Source organism: Crassostrea angulata, chromosome 8 (assembly GCF_025612915.1).
Source record: "Crassostrea angulata isolate pt1a10 chromosome 8, ASM2561291v2, whole genome shotgun sequence".
Taxonomy (NCBI): Eukaryota; Metazoa; Mollusca; class Bivalvia; order Ostreida; family Ostreidae; genus Magallana; species Magallana angulata.
In genome coordinates, this window is record NC_069118.1 from 53552800 (window position 1) to 53574664 (window position 21865).

Consider the following 21865-nt stretch of genomic DNA (forward strand, 5'->3'; position numbering starts at 1 on the left):
ACTCTTTGGTATTTCTAGTACGTAGGTGATCGAGCTACATGTAAGTAAATAGTATATGATAATACTTTAATGACTTGAAAATTTGAAATCGATAATGTACAGCTAGGTATGTATCACACAGTTATACATGCAGTCACCAAGCACATATGTTTCAACAATATAACCATCCCCAATTTGTTACCCTTAATTCCTTAATTACTTTGAAAAACGCTGTAACGTGCCTGTCCAGTCAAAACATTTGGCAACCCCCCCCCCCCCAATTCTCATATATTATGATTAATTATAAGAGGCGCTATAGCGCCTAGCAAGGGATTTCTGCCATGAGTTAATTAAAATGGGGCTGATCGACTATTTATTTTAATATAGTGTCAAATAAGTACATGTTGGATGCATATTGCTAATTACTCCACTTATAACAGAATACAAAGCTTTGAAGTTTAAATGTGTGGTGTTCCTATACTGGAGTGAGAAAAACCTTTCTGAAACCTCTAAGGCTGACCATGTACATCACAGTGCATGTTTATTGCTGAGAAAATATTAATTTGTTTTGAAAGATTTTGAAAGAAGAGGAACATTAGCTTCTCAGTAGTTTGTTTTAAATTTACAGCCTGCAGCTTAAAGTAGTCCGAGTATCGCACTACGTCATAATACGGATTTTACAATATTGGTCCGACTTTTACAATGCGTTTTTGATACCCGGTATTGATTTTGCTCTACATCGCTGTTGAAAACAATGGCAATAATAAGCAATAAGAACGGTAATATATGTATTCTATGAGAGATAGAAATGATTAATGTTGAGAAACTCGATTCTGTTAAAGTAAAATGAAAAACGAAGTTTCTGATTAACCAGGATCTCAGGTATGCTTATATCTTCTTTGTTTTGACACCCCCCCCCCTCCGAATTTTTCCTTTTCTTTTACTAAAACCGGTTTAAATTAAGAGACAGAAGCTATTTCGAAATTAATCAATCGTCAAATAATTAATGTTTAAATGATATCTAACATTGTTGACAGATCAAGGCAAAAAACTGTAGCAAAATGTGATTTTTACGGATTTTTTCGTCAGGGTCTACTTGGTTTAGAGCTTATAGCGTGAAAAGTAATCCGTCAACATATAATTTATTTTACCAAATCTTTTTTCTAAGATGTCAATCTATAGAATAAACACCATGAATTTAAGTTTGAGTCCATAAAATAGTAAAAAAATTACCAAACGCGATACTAGCATTGCATTTTTTGTATTCTATTTTGATACATCAGGTACATAAAGCGTACTTACTTACAAAAATTTGCGCAAAATTATTGATGAGATATGGCTTAAATAAATATTTATATTCTATTTTGTATGTTCAGTTCTAATTTTCCCAAAATTGGTAATTATTTTTAGGAAAAACGGACGTCTGGCAAATTTCATAATTGTCAATAATTTTCGCAAGGGGGTACACCCGTCTGAGAGGTGATAGCAAACAAACTAGCATGTAAACATACATATTTTCTTTTGTATATGTATTGCTAGAATGTATATTTATCATTTAAAGCTAAGCTTTTAATGATTGAGCCCATTTAGTGCCGAGTATAGGACTACCTTAATTGCTCAAATCTGATAAAAATGTACAGTAAAAATGTATATTGTGGGGAACATGTAGAGAATGGCAATATTTCTTTTGAGTTACTTCCCTTAGGCTATAACTTAGAGGCCAGTTATAATATACAGTTATATTACAGAATTTTGAACATATACATTTATTTGAACTTACTGTTTCAAATATCATGATGATTTTTAAGAGGGACTATATCCGACTATATACGTATTACATTTGGCATGGTATATGAATATGCAAGATTGACTATATACTTTGATTTAAATGTCAAAAGTTTCATTTTTTTCTTTACATTTAATAATTTGAATAATCTGTAAATCAATGTATTAATGTGACTGTCTCTAAATTCATATTAAAAATTCGATTAGATGTGTTGTCATAAATTTAAATAATATTTGAAGTAATTAATTACAGTACATGGTTGATTTATTCTTTTTTCAAACACTTTGTTGAAATTAATCATCATTTGCCTTAATTCCTCTGCCGTAGGAGATTGCGACACTCAATTGGTCTGAACCGTTTATTCTCTTGAAGATTGCTGTGAAGATTCCCAAATCATCACACTGATCTTGTGGAGAACCCCTGACCACCATACAGATCCTGTGGGGAATCCCAAACCACCATACTGCACGATCCTGTGAAGATTAATCCTTAACCACCATACAGATCCTGTGGTTAATCCTTAACCACCATGCAGATCCTGTGGGGAACCCATAACCACCAAACAGATCCTGTGGGGAATCCCTAACCACCATACTGCATGATCCTGTGAAGATTAATCCTTAACCACCAGACAGATCCTGTGGGGAATCCCAAACCACCATGCAGATCCTTTGGGGAATCCCAAACCACTCTTGTGATCTTGTGGATATCAAGTCCCAAACCACCATAAAGATCCTTGGGAGAGTTGATTCCTAACCACCATAAAGATTTTATGGATATTTATTTTCTTTACTAAAAGTTAGTTTATCTATTTAGCCAAAAGTACATGTATCATATTTCAAAATTTAGCACAAATATTATGGTTAATTTGTTGACCAGCCTAAGTCTCCTTCATATGATATGACTTTTCTGATATTAATTATTGGCACTGTTTGTGTGGTCTTTTGTTTTTTAGTTTTTTGTTTTGTTTTGTTTTGTTTTGTTTTTTTTTTGTTTTTTTTTTGGGGGGGGGGGGGGGTGCCTCAATTATTGATATATACAAAAATTTGCAAAAACTCTAGCTGCTAGAATATTATATATGTTAAAACTGAGAAGAAAAAAAATGTGTGTTTTTTTTTTAAAATAATTTATTTTCAACTATCACCAATTATTTCCAAATATGATCACAGGTCTGAAAGGCATTTTCTCCCGGCAACTCGATTCTCTGTAGTAGGATGTCCTCACTGAGCAGGTGTCAGCTGGTCAAGCATTGGATCCATGACAACGGGTCACACTTTATACGTATAAACAATGCAGGTATAGGTAAAGTGTCACAAAATCAACTAATTTTCAAGTACTAATAGTTAAGTAAGAATGGAAGATGATTCTTTATTAAAACCCTACCTGAATTTCAACTTGGTATCGTCAGACTAATAAAGGGAAATAACTCATCCATCAGTGACTGTAGTCAAAGAAAGATAACTCTTACATTTTACTGGTGAACAAAAAATCAGAAGTGCAGTTTTCATATTTTGAATTTTCAGCATTAGATATTCTTATTAATAGAAAAAATTTAATCATCAAGTAATCGACAAATATACTGGTGTTGCAGTTGCTGTCCTAGGACTTTAATAAAAATGAAATCGTGTAATACAGTAATTGTACTAAATATATAATTAGGTTTCTTCACCATGCCTTATAATTTTCTGCATTTTTCAGACCCTGGAGATAATAACAGCTGGAAAGTAACTACTAGCTACACAGCAATTAAGCTTAGAATCTACAGACTTTGATTGGGAGGTTTGTACCTTAAAACTAATGTAATTTGATCCTGATAAAGCCTATTAAGTTGTTCATAAAATTCATAACTTTTTGTTTATAAATTTTGAAATTAAAAAAAAAATGCTTTCTTTGGTGGTACATGTTGGTGTGGCGGTAGCTACCGTTGCAGATAAAAAACATAAATAACCCAGTGGGTTATGAATTTTTTATCTGCAATGATTTCTACCTTTATAGCCCATATGAATCACCAAAAGAAACCATTTTTGGCTCACCTAAGCTAGAAGCTAAAGTTCGCTATTCTGACCACTTTTTGTCCGACATCTGTCTGTCCATCAGTCGATCTGTCCATATACTTTTTATATTTTAGACTCCAGAACTACTAGGTCAATTTTAACCACACTAAGCACAAGGCATTCTTGGGTAAAGGGGAATAAAGTTTGTTTAAATGAAGGGTTACGTCATCTTTCAAGAGGAGATAATTAAGAATTATTAAAAATGTGTTGGTATTTTTTTATAAGAAATCTTCTACTAAAAAACCGTTCAGCCAGAAAAATTTAACTTGTGTGGAAGCATTCTCAAATGTTTTTTCAAAAAATGATCCCGGGTGGTAATTACCTTATCTTATAAGATGGGCCACAATGGGAGTCTAATTTTAACATTGGATTGTATAGAGCACAATCTTTGAAATTCTCCTTCTCAAACCATTTGGCCAAAAAAGCTCTAATTTGTGTGGCAGCATTCTCAGGTAGAGTAGATTTAAATTTGTTTAAATCATGATCCCCGGGGTTAGAGTAGGGCCACATTGGGGGGTCAAATCTTTACGTAGGAAAAGAAAGAAAAATCTCTCAAAACCTTATTCTCAGAAACTAATTGGCCAGAAAATCTATTAATTGCAAATGTATGAAAGCATCCTCAGATATAGTTGATTCACGTTTTTCAAATCATTAACCTGAAGGTAGGGTGGGACCACATTGGGGTGAGAAGGTCAAATTTTTTTTATGGACTATATAGAGAAAATTCTTTGATATTCTTCTTCTTAGAAACCAATCGGCCAGTAAAGCTGGAACTTGTGTGGAAGCATTATCAGATTAAGGTTTCTTCAAATCATGAACCTTGAGGGTACGGTGTGGGCCACATAAGGGGGTAGAGTTTTAAGATATTTTTATACTGGACCTCATTTACAAAATTGTCCAAATATTTTGTATATGACTCAATAAAGCTGATTTTATTATGACTATATTTTCTCAGGTGAGCAATGTGGCCCATGGGCCTCTTGTATTTATTATAAATGTTTTTACATCTCTCTCTCTCTCTTAATTTCTCTTTAAATCTCAGTTATCCATTAAAGGCAAGTTTGCAAGTTACCAGTTTTCTCAGTTAGTACATGTACATTAGTACATTGAATAGAAGGTACAGGAAAGTCTTCCATATATGGTTCTTATACAACTGTTTGTATGTCTGAGGTCAGTCCGTGCTATCTTTGTTGTTAAGTTACAATCCATCACAAAATAATCCAAACTTTGATAAATACGGACTAACAAGGGCTGACCTTAGACTTCTAAGTAGTTATAGTAACCATGGTAACTGTTATATATGGAAGAATTGGCTGTTCCTTCTGTGAAACGTGCTGATCGACAATAACGATCAATTTTGAAAATTATAAAACCATCGAAGGCGATTGAGAGCGATTTATTTTTTCTGCTATTCTCATTGTCTTCTTACCCACATGACACATGGAAACACGAAAGCATTTCTTTTTTTTAATTGAGGCCCGATTAAGCACTGGACAATACAAATATTTCTTCTCAGTGGTAGATGGTATTCTTAACTATATGATGTAATTTTTTTATATAGCAGTGTAAAGTTAGGAGAACTTTCTACCTCTGAGAAAACAAATCTTTGTAATGTCAAGAGCCTATGTTATTGATGTAATCAACCACACTTTATAATTATACAGTTTATTTACATTTATTATTTAATATACACATATAAACAATATACATTGTATTCAAATTTAACATATATTAAATATAATAATATTACACACTCCGTTTGATTGCACGCAATGTTTGGAGTATCAAATATGTACCACATTTGGTCTGTTGACAACACACCCAATACATAAACACAGTTAACATCCAATACATAAAACAATCAGTAAGTTGACATATATAATGTAAACACATACAGGTACATGTAGTTTGTTCACATACAAGATGTAATACAGTCAGATTGTTGACATGTAAACATGTTATCAAACAAGTTTAATTTATTCATGTTATTTACATGTAATATTTAGCTGTTGTCAGTTGAGAACTTTATTTAAATGTAATTCAATATCATGAACCATTTGATTATTATATAACACGGTTTGTTTCATTTGTAATATGGATGTCTTCACTAATGTTACATGTAAATAAATAAACAAATAGTTTGAACATTATAAAGACAGTTTGTTTACATGTTATATTGTATTTTCTTCACTTTACCTGTGTAGTGCTCAGCCACAAAGAGGTTGTCTCTGGTGTCCACACATAAACCCCATGGATTCTGTAAATGACAGTTGTCAATGTAGCGGAGGAACTGTCCGTCCTGATCCAGGATGTGGATACGATGGTTGTTATTGTCTGCTGTCAGGATCCGACCCTGGCTGTCTGTTGTGATGCTGTATGGACTAAATGATCCCTTGGTAGTAGAAGGAGGACCAGTGTAGGTAAACCGGAGTTTCCCGGCCTGATTGACCACCACTACTGCTTTGGCCCAATAGTCTGACACACAGATATCTAGGTTCCTGTTCTCACTGATGTATTTATTGTATCCACCAGAGGAATAGAGAGGTTGTCCTTTGTCGTCGTACTGAATACTTTGTTTCTTTGTGGAGCCAGAGTAAAGCACAACTTTTGTTTGTTTATCATCATTACTGTCCATGACAACTAGGAGGTCACCAGAGGAGGTACTACAGACACCGTGAGGTATCCACCCCCGTAGTCTGATCACTGTCTGTATCTGTGTATTATTCGCTATGTTCACAGTTCTATCATTGTAATCAGTATAAACTAGATCCCCACTCCTTGTCACTGCTATGTCCCATGGACCGTTCCCTGACTTGGTTTGGACTGACTTCACTAGTTCCCCACTGAGGTTGTACAGTCTCATGATGTTGTCATCATAACTACACGTCCACATCTCCTCATCACTCAGACAGAACACACTGCGTAATACTCTATACTCGGTGTCTATCTGTGTGATGATCCGTGGTACATCAATGAGCGGTCTGTCCAGGGGAGAGGACTCAGCACCGGGAAATTCCATGGTGTAGCCGTGCTCTTCTGTTTTGATAGATGACGCTGACAGAGAACCAAACTGTTGATAAAGCTGATCTTTGTTGATCTTCTGAGGGGTAAAACTTGGTAAGGACACTGTGAGTTTAGGAGGCACTCTTCTGAAATCATCATTCCTGGATTTGTAGGCAGAGACACGGCTGAATTCATTGGAGTCCAATGAAGATCCTTTCATTTCAAATTGCACCACTTTGTGTTCTTTGGATAGATCAGAGAGATGATCCCCCTCACAGGCTTTACACAGATATTTCTTACAAATGGCACATTTCATAGGGGGGGGCCCGGGGTCTCACAGAGATGACACCGTACCACATCCTGAAGGCTGTACTCAGGGTCCAATGTCATGGCACTTTGATGGGATTTTAAGAAATATTCTGAAGAAAAAAAATCAATCACAAATACTATACCATACTTGAGTAAATTATTCAATTAATTTTTAATATATAACTTGCATTATGAAAGTGCACAATAGTTCGCGGGTTTCTTGGTTATTATGCCTTTTTTAACGCATTTTACTTTTCATTTAATTGTTCAATTTTTTGAAAAGAGTTACTGACTAAGAAACAAACCTCTACAGTCCACAATGGCGATATCGGTATTTTTCTTCCTGGTCTTGTTGGCCTTTAATTGTGATCGATCGTCACGTGATTAACTTATATATAGCAGGGGTGGATTTATTTAGGTGGCATAGCTGAGGCAAAATAATTTCCGAATTCCCCTTTGACTTTGGTGCGTTTCCGCCCGCGACAGGAGCTGACATTTTTATGACATGAAAAATAATCTGTAAGATGTCTGACTTTCCAAGTTATGTGTTAATGCGGGGGAGGGGGGGGGGTGAAAAGGCCTGGGCTTGATTTTAAGTCTGGTGTCTTGCAGGATTCACCTGTGTTTTGTTATGAAATTGTAAACGAAGTGTTGTTTAAAAAGATGTTAACAGGATTTGTCCTAAAAGTTCCTTTTGAATTTATACCCTGTATCTAAAGTTGCCCAATTTTAGTAAGAATTTATAGCAAAAGTTTGTTGTGACAGCAGCGCCTTAATTTATATTTTTTCGCGTAATTAATAATTAAATTAGACGCATATATATGTAGTATAGATATAATAATAACACATAGATTTATATCAGTGTAATAAGAAAAAAAAATTAACCTTGGAAAAAATATTTCTTAAACTTAAACTTATTAAAATATTTCAATTTTAACAAGTTAACACGTTTGTCAATAAAGTGAAAGTTAAATGAGAAAAAAATTAATGTTGGTGCCGAAACATCCTACATTGGTACCTCAACATTTAGGGCGTAAAAGTCCTATAAAAATCTATCCATTCCCTCACAACTTTCGAAAGTGAAGTGGTTTGATTGCTGCCAGGTCTAGCCTTCTCTAATTTTAGTATCAATTATCCATATTCCATTAGTTAACGCATATATATTATGTGTCATAAAAAAATACTTTAAAATTTTACTAATATCTTTAAAACAGTTTGAGCATATTCGTGACTAGGAAGCTTCAATAAATTTAACACCCGCATCTCCAATCTCAAAATGAATTAGTATGCCCATTTTCTCAGCCCCCCTTTATATCTCATTATATTGTGCGTTACATACTATACCTTTTAGCATTTTTATGTTTGGTATCTTTTTTATATAAAGCAACAGTAACACACGGAACTGTTTAAAGGGGCATATAGTCACGATTTCTGTCAAATTCTATTTTTCTGATTTATTGTTTATAGTGCTCTAGGAATGCATTCTAATGATCAAATGAAATTTGAGAGTCAGTCGCAGAGTTAAAATTAAGCAAGATACAGCGCTCACAATTCTTTGTCATGTAAACAAGGCTCGTGTCCTGTTTTTGTTTACATAGATTCAATATACATGTACCATGCAGTTAAAAATCTTTTTCGAGGATTTGTCGATCTTCTTATTCATTTTAAGCATAAATAAACACAGTTCCTAGCTTTTAATATTCATTATAGATCTAAAACTGGAATTTTCACTTCAACATGCAAAATGTAAACAAAAGCTTTGTTTACATAGAAAAGAATTGTAAGCTCTGTAACTCACACATCTCAAATTTTGGTTGCCAATTACTAGTAAAAATGTCTTATTGAAGCATTGTAAACATTAAAATCGTCAATTTGTTTTTACCAAATTCGTGACCATGCCCATTTCAACCACGCACTTATCACGAATCGCTTAGGTTTTGCCATCCATACATTTTTAACGAACACTCCCCCCCCCCCCCTCACCCCCAGAAGATCAAAACACTTGCTTAAAGATTGGAGTAAATGCGATCTTAACGATACATAAACTGTGTTTCGTTCTTGATATCCATGAAAATCCTGTACTGGATATAAGAAATTAGCCAAGGATTAATGTTCACACTAAGTTTTACCGGGGGATGGGGGAGGGGGTCTTTTTCCAATCAAGCCTTGTGCCTTTAGTTTTCCTTTTTAATTTTACTAATTTCTTCTTTTTTCAACTTCTGCGGATACCTATGGCCACTGTTGCTGCACCAGAATCGCTGCTTTTGTACATTATGAAGAATAAATTATCTATCGTGTCCTTAATGTTTTATGTCTTGTTTTCACATTTTTAAAAACGATGTCCATACAACTTGTAGCAAGTGTTTAAAATAGCACGACTTTCAGTTTTATTTTGGCATCGACTTACGAGACGGACAAGCCTAGAAAGGACATTTTTTGACGCCACGAATTTCTTTTGATTCCTACCATACAGCATAGTTAACCTTAATATACAGTAGAAAAAATAGTGTGTTGTCATTGAAAAATACATATACATACATGTATAGCTACATTTGTTGTCATGAATTTATATATCATTCAGGTTTTAGAGGTCCTTTCTGACGCTTTGGATAACCTCATTAGCACTACGTTAGATTAATAAGATTGTAAATGAACTATAACCCACTTCCATGGTTTTGTCACCACACAAAGTGAAAAAGGTATCGGATTAAGTTGCTACATAACGGAAATTATGGATTTTTGAGGTTCCAATGCTGACATACAAGTTCAGGCACGTAGCATTGGCCCGGGGAGGGGGGGGGGGGGTACTATTTGTTAAATTCACGCATAAGAATTTTTTTAAGAAGCTGCCCCCCCCCCCTTTTTGGAGGCCACAGGTACAAAATTATAGGGAAATATTGGTATTATGATTATATATTTATTTTTTTTGGGGGGGGGTTCAACTATTGGGATAAGTTTGCCAAACGATGCTACTTGCCCGTACTTTTTTTTAAAATCATGACCATATAATAACGGTAAGGCAGTATGATTCAGAAAGAAAAAAAATAACCCTTATAAAATACAACTGTCATAAGAAATGAAACACAACCTCAGTTTTTCTAGACTTCATAAAGTTGTCTAATTAATTATCTGTCAGTCAGTTCTAAATTAAGGGACGCATATATATACGAACTTTAGTTGCATCCGATCTTATTAACCTGAGGATTATAATTGTTAATGATTGATTGAAGGTATTTCAAATTACGATTGTAAAGAACTTGTTTATATGTAAGTTTAAAAAAAAAGTTTGCTACATGAAAAAAGTACCCCCCCCCCCCCCGATGCCTGCAAATGCTTTTGACAGAATCACAAAAAATCATGCATGAAAATTTACATGTAGGTACATTCATCAATATTTTGAACGATGCTGTGATAAGTTTCTATACTTAAGCAGGCACGTAGCATCAGGGGGACCGGGGGGGGGGGGGGGGGCAGCCCCCCCCCCCCACACTTTTTCTCGCAGCAACTTATTTTTTAAAATTTACATATAAAAAATTTAATTATCACGGAGTTGCCCCCCCCCCCCCTCCACTTTTTTGGGAGCATGTAAAAAATAAATATGAAAATAAGGAAATTAGGATTGAAATTGAAGTTATATCACCTGAATACAGAAAGCCAATCTGTAGACTGCGGATATCAGCGCATAGACTTTTTATTGAATCGGGCAGATATAATAACACACCTAGAACAGAAAGAATATGCAAAAATTGTACACTTAATAAAATTGAAGATGAAGAACATTTTCTTATCCAATGCAGCAAATTTACAAAAGAAAGAGAGGAACTATTTGATTTAATTTCATCTAAAGCAAAACATTTTACTAGTTTAGAAGATAAACAAAAATTATTTTGGATTCTAAACTGTGAAGAATTAGATATATTAAACTCTGTTGGTAAATTTTTACAAAAGGCATTGCCTTAATTTGTATTTCCTATTCAAATATTGGTTTTTTATTTTTCAATCATATGATAAACTATTTCAAATTTGTATGTGCATTTGTATCTTGACATATTTATGTATGGTGTTTAACATAAATATATAGAAGACACTATATTGAATGTATGGAAACATACATAATTATACATATATATATATATACATATATACTATTTAATTGTTCATGTCTGTCATAGTTCTTTAAATCATCCAGCTCTTTCCCTCTTGTATATGTTTATTGAATGTTTTATGTTCATTGGATGTTGTATGTCAACAGTCTTCATGTTGCCCCTTGAGGGCCCTTAATTGGTTAATAAAGAAATTGAAATTGAAATTGAAAGATACTTCGCTAGCCCCCCCCCCCCCCCCCCTTCAGTACTTTGATTGTATTTTAGACTTCTCTAGAACCAATGGGCCAATTTAACCATACTTGGTACAAAGCATTTTTTGGTAAAGGGGATTCAAGTTTGTTAATTTAAAGGGCCACATCCTTTTTCAAGGGGATATAATGAATATAATCTTCTCAAAAATAGTTTGGCCAGAAAAGGTGTAACTTGTGTGGTTGAAGCAATGATTCTTAGGTAATGTAGATTAAAGTTTCTTAGAAATATGATCACCAGGGGTAAGGTGGGGCAACAATAGGGGGGGGGGGGTCTAATTTTCACATTGGATTATATAGAAGACCGAAACTCAGAGATGATTCTTTATTAGAAGCCTGTCTGAATTTTAATATGGTGTATTGATCATCAGACAAATCTAAGTGATTATAGTCAAAAAAAGATAACTCATACATTTTACTGGTGAATTATTGGATCAAAAGTGCATATGCAGCTTTCATATTTTTGAATTTTCAACGCTAGATTTTCATAGAAAAAATTGAATCATCAAGAAATCGACATATATAATTGATGTTGCAGTCGACGTCCTAGGGCTACAATAAAGATAACATACTAAATATATATACATTTCGGTTTCTTTCCCATATGACTTAATTTTTTTTTGCATTTTTCAGACCCTGGAGATATAATAATAGCTGGGAAGTTACATCACAGCCAGCTTAGAATTTACGGACTTTTTATTGGGAGGTTTGTACCTTAAAGCTAAGTGTTATTTGATCCCAATACAGTAATAATTAAGATGTTCATGAAATTCTAACTTAATTTTTGTTTATAAATTCTGAAATTATTTTTTAAAAAAAATGAAATGCTTTCTTTGATGGTACATGCAGTTGTGACAGTAGCTACCGTTGCAGCGAAAAAACATAAATAACCGAGCAGGTTGTAATTTTTTCTGCAATGATTTCTACCTTCACATCGTCGGAACCCACGGGTTTTCTATCCGTTACACTGCTTTCAACCCGTGGGGGCAATGCTCCAAAGACGCTCGTATCTAAAAATTATTCATGAGAAAATAAACGAAATTCATTGGTCCCGGTGAGCTCTGCTCGGAGTGACTAGCCAATCAGAAAACTCGTAAGATACGGCATTTGCATCGACTGTAAACATGGCTGCTGCACAGAGCATTTTTAACTTCGAAGAACTGAAAGACTTTCAGAAGGCCGCGATAGAGCATCTTATAAAAGGAAATGACGTTTTCCTGAGTGTACGAACTGGCGCAGGAAAATCCCTCTGTTATCAGACATTTAATCCAATGTTTAAGAAGGAAAACCAACATTGTTTGTGCACCGTCCTCGTAGTATGTCCGTTAATCAGCATAATGAAAGAGCAGACAGATTATTTAAGCGAGCTTGGATTTTCGGCTACTTATATTGGCAAAGACGGAAAAGAAAGTGATTCTATAAAAAGGGGAGAGTACGACTTTCTATTTTCATCACCAGAGGCTGTTGTTGGGAATCCCGAATGGAGAGCGATGCTTCTTGGTCCTGCAGGAGAGCGTGTAAGGCTACTAGTCATTGACGAGGCACACACAGTTCTCCACTGGTAGGCTTACAGTCAATTTTTAAATTAACCTTGGCAATTTAAAGTATTTAAATACAAATATTAATTTAAATCAACTTTAATGGTTGCGCCTGCTATGCTAATCCGAGATTCCTCTGACTCTAACCCCCGCTATTATAGTGACGTGCGGGGGAGAGTCAGGGGAATCTCGGATTACTGCTATGCATATTCAGTCTTGGTATTATTCTATAGATGAATAAAAGCAAGATATATTGATGATTTTTGCCTTTTGAAATGTATACAGTAATGATGTATATGTGGATACTGCCAAATGGATAGAAGGTTGACAACAATCATATTAAAGCCAGTCATTAATGACTGAAATTATTAACAAAGACACTATTTATGATTGACATATATTTTACTGCTGTTTTCTGTAGACAATTTTTACCTTACACCCTAACGCCTTGATTTCAATTGAAAATGTTTTAAATTTTAGGGGAGACAGTGATGATTATGATGAGCCATTCAGACAGTGGTATGGAAAGCTGGGCGAGCTACGTTCAATTCTTCTTTTGACGGCTACTGCCAACAGTTCCGCACGAAAGAAACTGCAACAGAAATTCTGCATGAAGAATTGCCATGAAATTATAGACAATCCAGAGCGCGAAAACATCAAACTTTTTCTTAAAAAGATTAAGAGTACTACTCCACAGGATGAAATTTTTTTTTTCTTATTAAGTTACTTAAAGATAAGAAAGAATTGTGTCCAAGGTTTATTATATTTTGTACTTCTATTAATGCTTGTGGACAGTTAGTTACTACATTAAGACTTAATTTAAAGGAAGAAATAAGACATGTTCAAATGCATCATTCTAAAACCCCAGAATTAATTAAAGAGGATATCAAACTAGATTTAGATGATCCAAATGGTGATATTAGAGTTTTAGTAGCTACAAGTGCTGCTGGCATGGGTGTTAATTTTAAAGGTGTTTATCATGTTATAAATTATGGACCCCCAAAGGACATGGATGCTTTTGTACAGCAGTTTGGAAGAGCAGGGCGGGATGGTAAAACTTCGATGGCTTTACTTTTGTTCAATGGAAGACAGTGTCAGAAATTAGATAGTGATATGAAGAATTATATTACCAATACCGATAAATGTAGAAGAGAGTGTCTATTGAATGCTTATAATTCTAAACCGTCCCCATGTGTTAAACATTTATGTTGTGATATATGTGATAAGTTGTGCAATTGTAACAATAATTGTTCAGATTTTCAGCACCCTTATTTTGAATTTGTTTTGTCAGATGTTTCTACATCTTCTGATGAGTCTGATTGTTTTGATTTTGAGGACTTAACAATTTAATATATGTACAGTAAAACATGCTTATAGTGTAATACTAGTTCTGTAAATTTTGATTTGTTAAAACATAATTTGTGTAACCGTCAGATTTATATTACAATATACTTCACTCCTCTCCGTTGAGGGAATGTTTTAATTGAATGTTTAATCTTCAAAGCATTGATTATGCATCTTAAAGTATGAATTCAGTCATCCTAATAAATCAATTAATTTTAAATATAAATGTTGTTTATTTATTACAATAAAGTGTATGATACATAAATGCTATAACTGCAAAAATATTTCAAAATACTGTTGAACCAATGGCATGAGTTATGTAAAATGGCATTACATTGAAATATAATATTGTTCCATTGATAAGAATGAAGAAAATCAAGTTTCCAGTTGACATACTGCCGGTGCAAAGCACAGTTTACACAATAACATGTATGTACAGTGAATTTGCATAAGATACAAATAATTTGTATGAAAGTGAAGAAATAATTTGATATCGCTGCATATGTAAATACCAGGCATGTAATATAAAAGAATAAGGACTCATTCTTTAACATTAACCCAGGTCAGTAAATAATCCAATTGGGGAAATTTGAACGATACCTTGAAGCAAACAAACACAACAAAAGTCCTGGGACCAAGATATATATGTAGTAATTTACATAAATACTGATGCAATTTTTTGATGTCTGTTTATCCATTCAAACAAATCTTTTGGTACAATTTTACTAATGGGAGCTTGAAAAGATGAAAAATTGTCCCATTTCATATCTTTAACACACCCATATTTTCTGAGATATTCAACCATTTTTTCAATGTCAGCTGTCTTGTCAACATCTGGTCTTATGCGTTTAGTTTTTACACTTCTAACAGTTTTTCGTAAATTTTCGATAATGTCCTCCACAACTTGAGTTGTCATGCAGATATTCTGAGCTGATTGGAAAGACTTGTTAGATCCCTGAGTATTCAGTTGCCGTTTGATATTACCAACTTGTAATTCAACACAATTGTCATTAGGAATGTTATTTTGGATACCACCTTTCAAATTCACGGTCATATTCCATTTGTATTCCGCACTTTCGGCTGGAGATAAAACAGCGTCGACATAAGCAATCATTCTCCACAGCCAGACAGTATACTTAGTATGGTGAAGGGATGAGGCATATAACCATTCAAAGTACGCATTCCTAACAATCCTGTCGCCATCTCCCATTTTGTAGGAATCAATGGTATCTCTAAGAAGCAGTGACATCTGAAGGAAAGAGTGCAGAGGATTAACTTTCAACTTGCATGTTTCAGAATCTGAGAAGACAAAAGCATGTTTCTTTTGCAGATGCTTTTTGAACCAAGCTGCTCTAGAGTATGTTTTTCCACAGACAGCACAAGCATAGCCTGTCTCTGACATCATTGAATTCAGAACTGACTCATCTTTGTCTAGTTTAGAAATTTCATCATGGAGAAAGTTCAAGCTTGAAAAATTGTTCAGTTGTAAACAATCCATAACTACGTCTACTTGTTTCAATAACCAGTTGGCAATTTGCTCATTACTATAAAGCAAGGAAAATGGAGGCAAATCTTTTGGCACAGATGAAAGGGCTTCCATGTTCATGTTGTCTAGAAAAGTCCCCACTATGTATGCATCTGTAACATCATCAACAAACTGTTGATGGGACCTATTAAATTATAATTGTAAGGCATAAGTACTTTTACATAAAGGCATCACTGATACAGTACATGTATCATTTTAAATATTGATACTGAATTATTCAGTGACACAATGTACATGTACCTAAAGTTTGACGTCACATCTTCAGGTCCTTTAACATTCCGTCTATTGATCAGGTTCCTCAGATGGTACAGGCTGCCTTTGTCTGAAGAACTTTTGTCGGTGTAGAACTGTTGATAAATTCCCTGTAGAAATGAAATTTGTCACACTTATTTTTAACGTACTATTAAAATGTATACTGTGGTACATTTAATACATCATCATTTTTATTTTTTTCACAGAAAATAATATAACAGAATTTATTGTCTTTTCATTATGTGCTTCAGGATAGAAGATTTTAACACACTTAGCCTTGCATTCATTAACAAGCATTAATCAGATTTATAAAATACAAATAATTACAGATAATACAGCACGATAATATCCATGTCGTCAAGTGGAATGGATCGGGAACATCATTCTTCATATAAGAAACAATCTGGGAATCAACTCTGGAAATTATGTAAAGAACAAATCAATGCATGCATAATACTTTAACTTAAAAAATAAAAACAAAAACAAAACACAAAATCAGTAACTGTAAAAGGCATCTGTTTGAATATATATAAAATTCTAAATTAGTTTACGTATGCTGGAATAATCATTTTGTTAACAACATAACTATTTTAAATTCTTTACACAAAAAATTGTCTGAAGTGGTAATTTGATATCAGATATAATAAAAATGATTATAAACTTTTTCAATATGATATGACTGAGATATTCAAGCAGATACCAGTAATAAAAACAATAAAAGATAAAATCAAGAAACAGAACAAAATGAACATCTCTTCCACTTACGATAAGAAAATTCATTTCCCTGTGAAGACCCTCTGGACGGTGAATTAGGCCTACAAGTTTGTCAACATCACACTTGTTCAGTTGCATGTTCTGCTGTGCTGTAAAAGCCCTTTCGTTTGTCAGTACATCCCCACCAAAGACAACCCTTTCAATAACTCTTTTGTCCGTTTGTCTGGCATGTGGAACTGAAAGTTCATGAATACGCTGCATGATTGAAATCATGCCACTAGCACTATTTTCACTAGCTTCAATCAGCTCACAATTCAAAAAAACAGACTTGGTCTTAGTTAGTTCAATAAACTTGTGTGCAATATAAGGAGGAACGACACTTTTCACAGGTTTTAAAAAGTCAACATATTTTAGAAGAATGTGGGAGATGTGATGTTTTATATTCTCCTTCAGTGATTCCTGCTGACATTTGTCTGGGATCCAGCATGCTTTTGGCAGGGTTGAGATATTTTTCTCATGCCTGAGCTTTAAATTAAAAAAAAAGAAAAGAAAATATTCAAATGTAAAATAATCTAAAACACATGCAAATTAAATATGCATCAAGCATATTTAAAATGTTGAAAGTACATGTACTTGACTCAAACATAAACACACCTCTGAGACATCCATATCTTTCACAGTTATGTTTTTTAGTTTCATCATGACCAAAAACCAATGGAGACTTTTTCTTTGGGCATCTGATGTCATTTTAGATGGTGTTATGGTAACATCAATGTTGTCTCCTAACATTTCTATTGATGGTAGATTCTTTTCAGAATTAATGGAAGTCTTTAACATGGACTCATCTGTAATTATAACACATTTAATACAATGAATGAATTCACATGAACATTGTATTGAAACAAATTAATTCAATCAGAGTTTCAGTTGGAATTCCACGTACAATGACATCTAAATATTGTCTCTCATTGACACAATCCTATTGTTGCATTTATCAGGGTTTTTGCTGTGTGTGTGGTTTTTTTTTTATTATATGAGAAGAATTATTGCTAAATACCTACGGTACTTAATACAATATACCGGTATACATCACTTACCATCAATAGAATTCCTTGAGTCCAGTGTTGAACTGTCAAATTTTTCCTGATTTTCAACTTCACCAGAAGCACACACTTTCTTGTCTGATGCAACAGTACCCAGAGCTGAAATGATACAATTTTTAATCCTCATTTAAAAAATAATTATTTATAAGAATCAGTTTGATTAGGGAAAACAAGCAGATAAACACACACCATCAAGGCAACAGGAAGATTCCATTTCCAGGGGCTGTGGACTGAGAGCCAATTCTTCACATCTTTGGACGCATGCCGTGTTTGATGTACCAATACTCATAACTAAAAAACAGTTAATTAAAAGCAGATTTTTTTAAAAATCGGTTAATCATTGATATAGCTGTGCTGAAAGTAAGAATTAACCTAAATGAGAAAAACTCATATTTTTAAAGAAAAATTTAATTTTGGAAAACACACACACCATCAAGGCAACAGGAAGATTCCACTTCCAGGGGCTGTGGACTGAGAGCCAATTCTTCACATCTTTGGACACATACCGTACTTGATGTACCAATACTCACAACTGAAAAACAGTTAATTCAAAGTAGATTTTTTTTTAAATCGGTTAATCATTGATATAGCTGTGCTGAAAGTAAGAATTAACTTAAATGAGGAAAACTCATACTTTTAAAGAAAAATTTAAATTTGGAAAACACACACACCATCAAGGCAACAGGAAGATTCCACTTCCAGGGGCTGTGGACTGAGAGCCAATTCTTCACATCTTTGGACACATGCCGTACTTGATGTACCAATACTCACAACTGAAAAACAGTTAATTCAAAGTAGATTTTTTTTAAAATCGGTTAATCATTGATATAGCTGTGCTGAAAGTAAGAATTAACCTAAATGATGAAACTCATACTTTTAAAGAAAAATTTAAATTTGGAAAACACACACACCATCAAGGCAACAGGAAGATTCCATTTCCAGGGGCTGTGGACTGAGAGCCAATTCTTCACATCTTTGGACACATGCCGTACTTGATGTACCAATACTCACAACTGAAAAACAGTTAGTTCAAAGTAGATTTTTTTTAAAATCGGTTAATCATTGATACAGCTGTGCTGAAAGTAAGAATTAACCTAAATGATGAAACTCATACTTTTAAAGAAATATTTAAATTTGGAAAACACACACACCATCAAGGCAACAGGAAGATTCCACTTCCAGGGGCTGTGGACTGAGAGTCAATTCTTCACATCTTTGGACACATGCCGCACTTGATGTACCAATACTCACAACTGAAAAACAGTTAATTCAAAGTAGATTTTTTAAAAATTTGGTTAGTTTATATTCATATAGTTGTACAGCTGAAAATATGACTTATAAATGGTGAAAACCCAAATACTTTTCAAGAAAATAAGAATTTACTTTGTACAGAGAAAACAGAACTCACCTTCAAGGCAAGAGGAAGATTTCATTTCCAGGGGCGGTGGACTGATAGCTGATTTCTCACACTGTTGGACATATGCAGTAACAGTGGATTTTATTTTTTCCTTTTGCTCTGCAACAAGATCCCTCTTCTTCCTAAGGACACTTCTTGGGGACACACATATACCCAGGTCATGCATCAGTTGTAATCCCTGCAATGTCAAAATGACATATATTTTTTTTATTTACATATTATTAGAATCTATTCTGGGTTATCCTGCAAGTACATGTAGTATATACCCTAATATATTTGTAGCTTAATGTTTCACTGGAAGTTTCAACTCAATTATCCAGTGAGATTGTCTCTACTATAGACACATTTATAGTTTGACAATACTCTAAGAATAGAGTAAAATATTTCTCAAAATTTAAAAAAATATATATTAAAAACCTACACACAACAGGTGGTTAATTTCTCACCTCTTTTGTCAATCCACATCTGTCTAATGAGAGACCCACAATGTACTGAAGTTGACATAATCTTTGGCTGTGTCCATATAGAAGTACTGATGCTGCAGTTGTAATGAAGTGTTTCTTTTTCACTATACAGTTGAGAATATCAAACAGATATGGTGCTCTGTCTTTTAAAACACTGGATAGTTTATGTGAATCAAAGTGAAGAAGATTCTTATTTTCTGTAGCCAGTATTGTGTTCCTTTTCTTTGACAATTCACACATTTCACTTTTTATCTGATTTTTAATAACACTTAGCATATCGTCTTTGACATCTTGGTATTTTGATAATGCTCTCATAGATGCCTGATTGTTGTTGAGGATCTGTTTAACCAGTGTCTTCCATTTTGTGTCGTGTACTATTCTGACTCGCTCTATACCCTTATACTTTACGATAACCTAAAATGAAAATACAATTGTTTCATCACAAAGCAAAGTATTTTCATCTTTCATGAATCAGGACCATGTCCCCTGCATACTGCATATAAACCATTAAGTTACACCACCTGCCAAAGACCTAATCTCACCAAGTACCAGTTTTCACCACCTCTATAATATTAAATAATAATAGGTGTAAATTTGTGACATAACATTGTACTGGTGAGATATCATACTTCAATGGCAAGATTTGGTCTTTCGCCAGTAGTATTTGATTTTTTTGTTATTAAATATCATGTTCATATTCTTTTATGTATGCATTCCATTAATTTACTATAGTAATATAGTTCATGTAATGTGCATGTATAAGTTAAAAAAAACAACTAAAATATTATTTACCTTGACTTCAAAATCGTTTTCAGCCACTCTGGTTTGGGTTGACTTTTCTTGATGTGAAAGTGTAAACGTGAGAGCTGTGGAAACTTCTGATTTCACTGGGGAACATGTACTACTAGTACTATAAACTAGTTCCTTCCTCGACTTTCCATGTTTTAACGGAGTTTTTCGTTAGAGGGCGCTTTGGCTTGTGTTGTGATTGTGGGGTATCAACAGACCTCTCTCGTTTCCCAGAATGTCTCTTAGGCGTATCAGCCTTTACCGAAAAACCTGGCAAAGACTTGAGCTCACCGATTAGCTGGCTTTTTTCGGCGTTTAACTTTTCAACTCGTGTGCGCAGGTCGAGATCTATTTTGTTTAATTTGTTGATTTTGTTGAAACAAAAACAACATAATATACCTGGACTCGTTAAATTTAAATAATTCAACTGTGTTTCTAGAGATTTCAATGACTCTATTTTTCTGTAAGACTTCTTGTCCGTTATAAATCCCAAACACAACCTGCATACTATGGCCGCAGCCATGCTTCTTTACTAAAGATATCTTCTTTACAGAAGAGTTCCACACAGATATAACACTGATTTTGATTGGCTGTTTTAAACTAATGAATATTTATGCGACACGAGCGTCTTTGGAGCATTGCCCCCACGGGTTGAAAGCAGTGTAACGGATAGAAAACCCGTGGGTTCCGACGATGCTACCTTCATAGCACGTATATGAATCACCCAAAGAAACTATTTTAAGCTCACCTAAGCTGGAAGCTGAAGTGAGCTCTTCTGGTCACTTTTTGTCGGGCGTCTGTCCATCTGTCCATAAACTTTTTATATTTTAGACTTCTCCAGAACCACTGGGTCTAATTTAACCACACTTAGCCAAAGGCATTATTTGCAAAAGGGGATTCAAGTTTGTTAAAATGAAGGGCCACGTCATCTTTTCAGAGGAGGTAATTAAGAATTATTGAAATAATTATTAATGTGTGTTGGTATTTTTTTTAAAATCTTCTTCTCAAAAACCGTTTGGCCAGGAAAGGAACTTATGTGGAAACATCTTCAGATAGTGTATATTTATGTTTCTTCAAAAAGTGATCTTCAGGGTAAAGTGAGCCACAATGGGGGTCTAATTTTCACATTGGAATATATAGAGTAAAATCTTTAAAAATTTCTTTCTCAAAAACCATTTGGTCAGAAAAGCTGTAACTTGTGTAGAAGCATCTT

The 21865-nt window shown here is 34.1% G+C and overlaps 2 protein-coding genes and 1 pseudogene across 2 annotated transcripts; 1 reads left to right on the forward strand and 2 right to left on the reverse strand.

Moving 5' to 3' along the window:
- Positions 1-5468: 5468 nt before the first annotated feature.
- On the reverse strand, positions 5469-7015 carry LOC128159513 (serine/threonine-protein kinase PknD-like). Its single transcript, XM_052822636.1, has one exon. It carries the CDS (start codon positions 6836-6838, stop codon positions 5984-5986), a length of 855 nt encoding a protein of 284 aa, XP_052678596.1. The 5' UTR covers positions 6839-7015; the 3' UTR covers positions 5469-5983.
- Positions 7016-12423: 5408 nt separating this feature from the next.
- Positions 12424-13956, forward strand: LOC128159503 (ATP-dependent DNA helicase Q1-like). Its single transcript, XM_052822621.1, has 2 exons — positions 12424-13046; positions 13504-13956. The coding sequence occupies exons 1-2, from the start codon at positions 12610-12612 to the stop codon at positions 13820-13822; spliced, it is 756 nt and encodes a 251-aa protein (XP_052678581.1). The 5' UTR covers positions 12424-12609; the 3' UTR covers positions 13823-13956.
- Positions 13957-14403: 447 nt separating this feature from the next.
- LOC128159515 (uncharacterized) lies at positions 14404-21190 on the reverse strand (annotated as a pseudogene).
- Between the last annotated feature and the right edge of the window lie 675 nt (positions 21191-21865).

What these genes read in the sequence shown, in the direction of transcription:
- LOC128159513 (XM_052822636.1), bottom strand. Translation starts at nt 6,838, where the DNA reads ATGGAATTTCCCGGTGCTGAGTCCTCTCCCCTGGACAGACCGCTCATT.
- LOC128159503 (XM_052822621.1), top strand. Translation starts at nt 12,610, where the DNA reads ATGGCTGCTGCACAGAGCATTTTTAACTTCGAAGAACTGAAAGACTTT. An exon ending in GCACACACAGTTCTCCACTG is followed by an intron (nt 13,047 to 13,503) that starts GTAGGCTTACAG and finishes TTTAAATTTTAG; the next exon opens with GGGAGACAGTGATGATTATG.